This window comes from Lutjanus erythropterus, chromosome 14, assembly GCF_056507025.1.
Source record: "Lutjanus erythropterus isolate fLutEry1 chromosome 14, fLutEry1.hap2, whole genome shotgun sequence".
NCBI classification, from domain to species: Eukaryota; Metazoa; Chordata; class Actinopteri; order Lutjaniformes; family Lutjanidae; genus Lutjanus; species Lutjanus erythropterus.
The window spans coordinates 20,981,306-20,990,492 of NC_139330.1; the positions used below are offsets into that span (position 1 = coordinate 20,981,306).

Here is a 9,187-nt window from a genome sequence, read left to right on the forward strand (position 1 = left end):
TAGTGGATTAATATGCCTACAGGAGGCAGTTGACTTTTCCCAAGTCCTGCCCTTTTTGTAAGCTCAGCCTGTATGTATGAGGTAGCTCAGTATACCAAGTGGGAGCCAGCTTAAATATTAAGGGATGGAAGCATTGTCCAAAGTTTTGAGTATCAATACTAAGTTACTAGCCTCTGAATTGTCTCTTTAGTCCATGCTTACCCTCTGTCTCATGTCCCCCCTCAGGTCGCTCAGGCCAGGCGGTGGCAATGCGCGCCAAGGCGTTTGGCTTCAACGTGATCTTCTACGACCCCTACCTCCAGGACGGCTTGGAGCGCTCACTGGGCGTCCAGCGAGTCTACACGCTCCAGGACCTGCTCTACCAGAGCGACTGCGTCTCCCTGCACTGCAACCTGAACGAACACAACCACCACCTCATCAACGACTTCACCATTAAACAGGTGGGGGACCTTTAGTGCTGGGGGGAAACTCCAGAAACCAAATGTATATCTTTCTAATATGAGCCTCAGCTGAAGGAGGATAAAATAAACTTATTTTACTCCCTCGCAGCCAAATATCACCCTCTCCAAACAAACCAAACTCCGTTGACAAAATCAGTCATTTTACCTTGCAGAACACAGACGTTGCTGGTCCACTGCTGCTGTGATGTGTTAATTTGTTTGTTTTATTGTGTGACTTTGGTGAATCCTAACTAACCTTTTAAAAGAACTAAGTCACACAATAACACAAACAAACAAACAGATCGAGGCAGCAGTAGATCAGCAGCTCCAATGTTCTGTTGGGTAAAATTTCAGATTTTGCATGTGGAGTTTGGTTGATTTGGAGAAAGCAATATTTGGCATTTCTTGGCATTTCTTGGCTCCTTTGTTCTCCTTATTATAGGATGTTTAAACAACCCTTAAGATACTAGGAACAAGCACATGCAAAGAAATACTGGTGGACAGTTGGCGTGGATGGTGGTGGGACATCTTTTTGCGTTACTGCCTGTCATGTGGTGGGAAGACTCACTGTAATCAGTCTGTTCTTCCTCACAGTTTCTGTTCTTTCATAACTCAGGTCAGTGTGACCCAAGCATTGCCAAAATGTGTGTGTGTGTTTGTAGTGGGTGTTGGAGCGTGTGCATGTTCTTCACTGAAAATGAGCGAAGCATGCAGATTTCAAGGTTGAAAAAATATGAATTGTGCCATTTATCACCCAGTAAATCACTTTGTAAAATCTAACATAATAAATGAGCTTCTCTTAGCAGTCAGATGGTATAAATGTGTACATTTCCCTGCTGTGTAATCCAAGTCCATGATATGTTTATGCACTTGAACACCACACCTATTGTGAGCTGCCAATAAAGCAGTCAGTGATGAGCCAAGGAATGCTACTGACTGACCGAGTCACAGTTACCAGCTGAGTGGGTTGCCAGGCCAGGCATGGTGAATCAGCTGCTAGGCTAACCACGGCACGTGCTTTAACCCCCAAATGTAGTGGTTTATGGTTTTGGGACCAGTTTTATGTTTCCTAATGGGAGATGAGTCTGTCTGAGCAGACTTTTGTCCCCCTTACATGATAAATATGAGAAACACTCATGAGTTATCCTCTCAGTCTTCTCTTGATCACTGCTGCCACCTGGAGGATAGAAAATAAACTTCAGGTTGTGGTAAATTTGATGTATAGCTGCTGGAACTGACACCTGCCTCCAAACTGAATATGTTTTTACAGTTGTGTTAAATAAAGTTCAATACACTGTATCTAAATGTGCATCATCTCTGACATGCGAGTTTTCTCATAAACCCTGAAGAGTTTCTGTGAAGATGAAGGGATTAGTGTCATTTAAATGTCCCCCTTTTTTTTTGAAAAGCCTTTTGTTATCTTGTCGTTCTTTATTTGAAAAGCATTTGTTTTCCCCCTGTGTTGTGTTTTTGTTTTGTTTTTTTAAGTCTTCCCACGCAGCATTGAGCCAATAAATGACAGCACCCCTGGGTGTGTAATCTCAAAACCACACATGCTGGTATGTCGAATGCTGAAATTATAACTGAGAATAAAATAGATGCTGTTCTGCTGTGTGTGTGTGTGTGTGTGTGTGTGTGTGTGTGTGTGTGTGTGTGTGTGTGTGTGTGTGTGTGTGTGTGTGTCTGTAGATGCGTCAAGGTGCTTTCCTGGTCAACTCGGCACGTGGAGGTCTGGTGGATGAGAAAGCTTTGGCTCAGGCCCTGAAAGAAGGCAGGATACGGGGAGCCGCTTTGGACGTCCACGAGTCGGAGCCTTTCAGGTATTTATTATAATTTCTTATTATTATTAAAACAGTGTTTAACCATTAGTCTTTATTCATCAAATCAGTTCACTGTGTAAACTTGTAGATTTGAGTTTTCATGATGAGACTCTCTAATATGTCCATGATGGTAATAGTCACTGCTCTTACATCTTCTGTTTTGTATTGGTTTCTGTTATTTTATAAGGCCATCATTGATATAAGAACACAGCAATCAGCAAAGCAAATAGATACACAAGAACATTTAGATTGTTTACACACAAAAATACAAAATATATAAGACAATGTAAAATAAAAACACCAAAGAGTCCACCACATCCCCATCCGTATAATCTCAAATCATATCCAGTGGTACATGGCATTAAGTAGAATGGGGAAGAAATAAAATTGGCTCATGTGGTAAAAGGTCTAGAACAGGCCCAGAATGGACCCCAGGTCATACATAAAAACCTTCATGTTATCCACAGGAGCTGAATTTAAATTTCTACAAATAAATGCAGCCTAATAAGCCTCTGATGCAATCATTGTACGAGGGCAGAAAGGTAAGTTTCCAGTTGAGCAAAATGACCTGTCTAGCCAAAAGCGTGGCATGTGCTGCCTTATCAGACTGACTTGGCTGACAATCAAAACTCAAATCAAATCCGAAGACCTCTGAAAAACATTTTAGAACCCCAGAAATCTTACCGTTTAGAGCATGACCAGAATTGATTAAAAGGGGCTGATTTGAGTTTACAACAAGGGTAGGTATTAGGGAATATCTTTCCAAGTTTAGCCCCAGGCCAATAAATGCAGTGACTACTTTAAAGTGTATAAGACAGTCCCTTGCACTAAATGAGGAGGAGTGGATCCTATTTAGAATAGACTTCCATGTGTCCTCATCAAATTCTTCCCCCAGGTCCTTCTCCCAGTGCCTTGAAAGGGGTTGGTGGATTCAGGTGGTTATTAGTGATTCCTCTTATTATTAATGAGCCTTATTAAAGTTAAGAATATCCTCTAGAGGCATTTCGATGGGTATATTGTGGAATCAGGGTGTGTTTTTGCATACAAAATACCTAACTTGCAGTGAAAAATGTGAGATGAGGATATCTTCAGCTTTTCTTCCTGCAGAGCAAATGAGGCAAACACGCCATCATTGTACAGCTGTGATAAAGATAAGACTCCAGATGTTTGTCGAACCGTAAAAGCTCTGACATGGAGGAAATATGGTATTCTGAAAAATTGGATCAGATAAGGAAAGGTGTTTTAGGTTAAAAGGTAATCAAAATTGATTTCAGATCCTGAGTGACCTCTGGGTTATCACCATTTTGGGGCTACAGTTGGAAATCAGCTATGATGGTTGAACTGGCACTTTGGCAGAATTGCACTGTCCCTGTAACTTTAAACTTTATAAAAAAAAATAAATGCAAAAACATACATACTTTGAACAAAATGCAGTTGTTCAGATTTGAATACATAATATAAGGAACACTAGTGGGAAGCTATTGAATGAAACTCCCAAAAGCCTTATAAATTAATGGTTTCTGTTGTTTCTTTCATTTGCTGCTGAACAGTTTTTCCCAAGGTCCCCTGAAAGACGCCCCCAACTTGATCTGCACACCCCACACCGCCTGGTACAGCGAGCAGGCGTCATTGGAGATGAGAGAGGCCGCCGCCACAGAAATACGCAGAGCCATCACTGGTATGGAGACGTCTTTGATTGCACACAATCCCACATTTTAGTTCCTCGGCTCACCAGTGTTCAATCTCGCCTCCCCCCCCGACGCAGGCCGTATTCCTGACAGCCTCCGCAACTGTGTCAACAAAGAGTTCTTTGTTACCACGGCACCCTGGGGAATGATGGAGCAGCAGCAGCCTCAAGTTCACCCCGAGATCAATGGTGCCGCCTACAGGTAGGAGGTGGATTTATGTGAAGGCTCTCTCGTCGCACAGGGATCACCTGTGACGTCTCAGCACCTGCAACACATGGGGGAGGGGTAGTCTAGATGTTCAAATGTCTGTTTGTCACAATTCTGACTTTCTTTTCCTGAATATTAGGCTGGGTCCTAGTTTTTGTGGCGTTTTTATACATAGAACTTGGCCCAAATGACTTTTATCCCTTGTTAAGTTTAGGCTCTGCGTTTCTCAGTCTTTATATTGTCTCAACCAGAATGAACTGCTTCTCTCACACAGCCGAGTGAACCAAACCATGGTACAGGCCATAGCAACGGGGGGAATGCAGGACAAATTATATACCTAATTCTCAACCAGGTAAATGAATACTACCACTGCTGGCCCACAGGCCAGAGCAAATGAACTACATCATTAATAAAAAACCAAATCCCATTCAAATCTGTAGCCTTTTTCTGCTTCACACTCTAACTCACATGTCCTGTAACTGTACCCACTCTACCCAGCATCTCATCAATTCCCCAACCCCCCCCTCTCCCACCACCACCACCACCACCACCACCACCCTCCTGAAACAGAAACAGACACACAGCACACAGGATCACTCTAACGTGGGGCATTTTTAAAGACGTGTCACAGACATTTGCAGTCACATATGATGCACTGGCAATCAAGAGATAAATAAGGTGTCATTTTTCTTTAATCAGCATTTCAGCACATTCACAACAACACATCGTAAAGATGAATATAGTACAGTGATTGTGTTTTTTTTTTTTTTATGTGATGTAAAGACAAAGTATGAAGGTTGTTGTGGAGGTTTTTCACTTAAAGCAGAGAAAGAGGACGTGGAGTTACGCTATCTTGAGAAGTTAAGAAAGAAACAGATACTCATGTGGTGGAGACTGAGGTAAGGGCCTCTCACCATAGTAAGGAAAAACTTAAACCTTTGTAAAAGCCCTAATAACAAATCTGGGATATTTTCAGTTCTTGTATTTGCAGTAAGAACTTCCCTCCACACCATTCCCCTTTTATCTCTCTGTAATAAAGCAGTAGTTCACCCAAATTATGAAAAAAAAAAAAAAAAACAAAAAAAACTCAGTAGCACTTTACAGTAAGGGTACATGAATTATCCTCAAGACATGTATGACTTCATGCACTGATGAATAACATATGATTAATGGTGGCATAAGTGAAATCGCTATGAATCATTTGTTGCTTATGCATACATGATACATACACATTTCATGTTCCTAACTTAATAACTGATAACTGAAAGTCCAAATTATGATCTAATTTGCATATGCATTTTTTTCCCCAAGTACATGCCTGCCTGTACTGAAGGACATGAGCCACAAACATGATGAAGTCATAAAAAAGTAATTGCTTAAGTCATGATTACTACACTGGAATTTGTCCTGTCCCTTCATCTACAGACTTATCAGTATAATAATTCAGAAATCATGATGATCGATTTTGAGTTTAATTATTGCTTTTGCATTAAATCATACATAAATTGTTAGTACTTGTACTTTCCTCAAAGTTCATGAAGTAACACATGAATAAATTAATCATTTTTCATGCATTAAGTAATGTATGAATTTATGATCATTCATGTACCTGTACTATAGTGTTAAAAAAAAGTCTGTTTTCTCAAGATATTTCTAAGTTATTGTTTTAATGTATTTTGGTAACAATCTGAATCTTAGTGACTGGCTTTTTTATGCATGTGGGAGAAGTTTGTCTTCTGGGCTGCCTGTCAGAAAGCCTTAACCATTTCCCTAACCGTAACCCTTCTGGCAACTTCTCCCTTTAGCCAATGTAAATATAAAAACGAAGCCATCTGTATTGCTGTATAATATGGAGGGTATTTTATTTTATTTTATTTTTTGGTAATTTGGGTGAATGGCCCTTTTAAAGTCCTTCCCTACACCAGATTAGGACTCCTAACATTCACATTTGTTGCCTCCATGCTGCAGTACTCCTTGCCATGTTTAACCATTTCTAAATATGTTGTGATGCTTAATGAGACCATTAAAATTAAGATGTTTTTTAAGGTGTTTAGATTCTCTTTACTGAAGAGTCCATCATTGTATCTATAATTAGTTTTAAAGTACACAATTTTTCATATTTCATGTGGTGATTTTGGTATTTTTAAGCTCTACTTTTAATAAACAGTTACTTCAGACGGTCATGATCAGGAGCAACAAATATTAGTTCCAGCTTTGTATTGGCTGATCAAATTGATCACTGATCAGCCTCTGACTAGCAGTAATTTTTAAATAGTAAACAGAAAATGTTAGCTTCAGTTGAACAGTTTTCCTTCGCTCTCCTGCTGATCACCCCCTGTCCATCTCCAGATTCCCTCCTGGCATGGTGGGCGTCGCTCCCGGTGGAATTCCTGGACCTATGGAGGGGTTGGTGCCTGGGGGAGTGCCCATCGCCCACACCCTGCCCCCCGGTACCCATCCGTCACAGGCCACCTCCCCCAACCAACCCTCCAAACATGGCGACCCCATGAGAGAGCACATGACTGAGCCGTAGGACTGCTGCTGCTGTGACCGAGTTAAAGGGGGCTAAAACCTGATGTAAACTAAAAAAAGAAAAAACCCAGCGACTGACCAACTCAACCATCCAACTGTAAGCTTGACTTCAGACATCTGAATCTACCAGCAGACTGCCTGCCTGGCAACGTGTCACAGTTTTCTTTTTGTATGAAACCACTACGCCCAAGTGAGGACAGTGGATGTTACTGCCACACTGAGATGGGACTGACCGTCAAACTCATACGCCGAAGATCTGAAACCTTTCCGCCCCCTTTATCTGTTTTTTGGTCATCATTGATTTTTGTTTTTATCCTTATTTTTGAGCATATTTCAGGGCGATTCCTCCTGACTTCTGGGACATGTTGACATTACCACATGCAGGATGGAAATCTGCCCCGCCCTCCCTGATTTAAAGGAAGCGTTTGGGGGGACTTCATAAACAATCCGTCGAGCCTCAGATTCCCTTCCTTAGTCAGTTTCACCCATTTCAGCGCAAAACATGTCTTGTGTTATTTTGTTCTTTTTTTTTTTTTTTTTTTAGTTTTTTTTTTCTGTTTATCCAATATTCTGTGTTTCTGTTGCAAGTGAATATCTGTTTTTCTGTTCTTCCGTGTGTGAAAATGAATGGATTTACAGTTACAAGTTTATTTAGCGGACGAGACGTCTCCATCAGAAATCTGGACTCTGGACTTGGTGGCCCCTGAATGTAGAGACAAGATGCGGGGCAGCAGATGTGGTTTCCAGTTCCAGGAAGAATATTTTGGCTTATGAGGTAAAAATGACCCTTTTCAACCAAAACAAAGGAAGGAAAAAGAAAAAAAAAAAAAAAGACTGGCATTTGTGGTTAGATATTGTATGTTGAGTGTGTCACCTCAATTAAATATTGCTGTTGTAAGTTTTCTAACTCTGCCAAGCTGAGGTACCTACAATATTTGGTTATTGTTCCAAATAGTATCTGGTTGCATCCAAAGGACCTACAGTACACTGCAGCACCAGCTAGCGAGGTAGAAAAGTGTTTGGAAAAACAAAAATCTCTTACTGACTCAGGAAAAAAAATATTAACCTTCAAATACGTCCAAATCTGAACAGAAAACGAACCAAGTCTGGATAATTGCTTTTCATGTCTCCACCTCTTTCTCCATAGTGGTATTTTTTTTATATATCAAATGTATGTTTTTTGATGTTTGAGGTTTTCAGTCCTGTTAGATTTGTATTGCCTTGTTAAATGTTCTTATAATCATAGTCTTACGTGAGCGACCCCGCCCTCTCCTCTTTATAGTTTCTTTGTTTTTCTGCTCTGATGAAAGCCAGATGTGGCTCTTGGAGGCATCGGGCCCTCCATGAACAGCAGCAGCCATGTCCATCCCTTTTTAGCCCCACGACGTTAGCAAGAGATGGCTGCTAGCAGATTGTTTGGTTTTTAGTGTGAGTATTTGTATTTGTTTCTTGTACAAGGTGAACATATAGCATACAGTGCAGCTGGAAACAATAAATAAAACTTACTGTTCTGATTGATGATTGGCTCTGTGGAACATTTGTGGGGGTTCTGATGTCCCTGGACACTTTTTTTAGTTATTTAAAGGACCAGTTTGTTGGATTCAGTGGCATCTAGCAGCGAGCTTGCACCTCACGTCACTCTCCCCTTCCAGGGGTGTAGGAGAAGCTATGAATGAAACTTGTGCAAAACAAAAGGCTTTATTTTGAGCGTTTGTCTGTTTGGTTTGTCTGTTCTGGCAGCAGTGGAACATGACAGACTCTGTGGAATAGGATCTGCACCTGCTGTAGGTCTAAATGGCTCATTCTAAGGTAACGAAAACACAATTCTTATTTTCAGCTCTTTATACACTAAAGAAACATACCGACAATGAATTCCTGTAAATCTTACACACTGGAGATTTAATATTCCTGTGTAAACAAGTTATTATCATGTGCGCACAATTAAAAATTCACCTTTAGGAGCCCCACATAAAAAAGGTTAATACAGTATTAATGGATTTTGTCATTCCTATTATTCTTTCTCAGATAATCATGGTCCAACTTGGAAAGACAGTTCCCTGAATGCTTGTTAACATGGCATGTGTCCAGTAAGTTATTTTGTGGGCCACCAGAGGCTGTTTTTTTTAAACCATTTTTTTGTTTACAAGTTAAAAAAAATTAAAAGTATGCCAAATAAGCTATTAGCAGCTCCTGCTCACAATATATCCATGGTTTTAGGGACAACTGTCAGTGAATTACTGTGATACTGAAGAAAAACAAGTTCTGGAACTTAATTACACATCTTTTTGCTATGATTTCTTAGCAGATTTATTTATTTACGATGGACATCAGAGATAATAAGATTCTCGAAAGGGGTCAGTCACACTAACTTTAAAAACATATGTATGTGTTCAGATTTAACTGAAATGAAGAGTATAATTTTAAAGGAGTTTAAAGAACATTAATATTGGATGAGATCGAAAAACGATTCAAATCGAATGCTAATCCTGCTCTGTCACTG

At 40.3% G+C, this 9,187-nt stretch overlaps 1 protein-coding gene across 4 annotated transcripts in view; it reads left to right on the top strand.

The window, feature by feature from the left end:
• Nucleotides 1-8,205, top strand: part of ctbp2a (C-terminal binding protein 2a) — a 90,249-nt gene extending 82,044 nt beyond the window's left edge. For 2 of the 4 annotated variants that reach the window (XM_084735386.1, XM_084735384.1), the window contains 6 exons: nucleotides 226-440; nucleotides 2,130-2,260; nucleotides 3,811-3,938; nucleotides 4,026-4,149; nucleotides 4,430-4,507; nucleotides 6,505-6,642. In XM_084735386.1, the coding sequence (XP_084591512.1) occupies nucleotides 226-440; nucleotides 2,130-2,260; nucleotides 3,811-3,938; nucleotides 4,026-4,149; nucleotides 4,430-4,496 (665 nt within the window). In that variant the 3' untranslated portion in view covers nucleotides 4,497-4,507; nucleotides 6,505-6,642. Of the gene's footprint in view, nucleotides 1-225; nucleotides 441-2,129; nucleotides 2,261-3,810; nucleotides 3,939-4,025; nucleotides 4,150-4,429; nucleotides 4,508-6,504 lie in introns of all 4 variants that reach the window. The other 2 variants (XM_084735385.1, XM_084735383.1) reach the window with 1 other exon arrangement.
• Nucleotides 8,206-9,187: the final 982 nt, after the last annotated feature.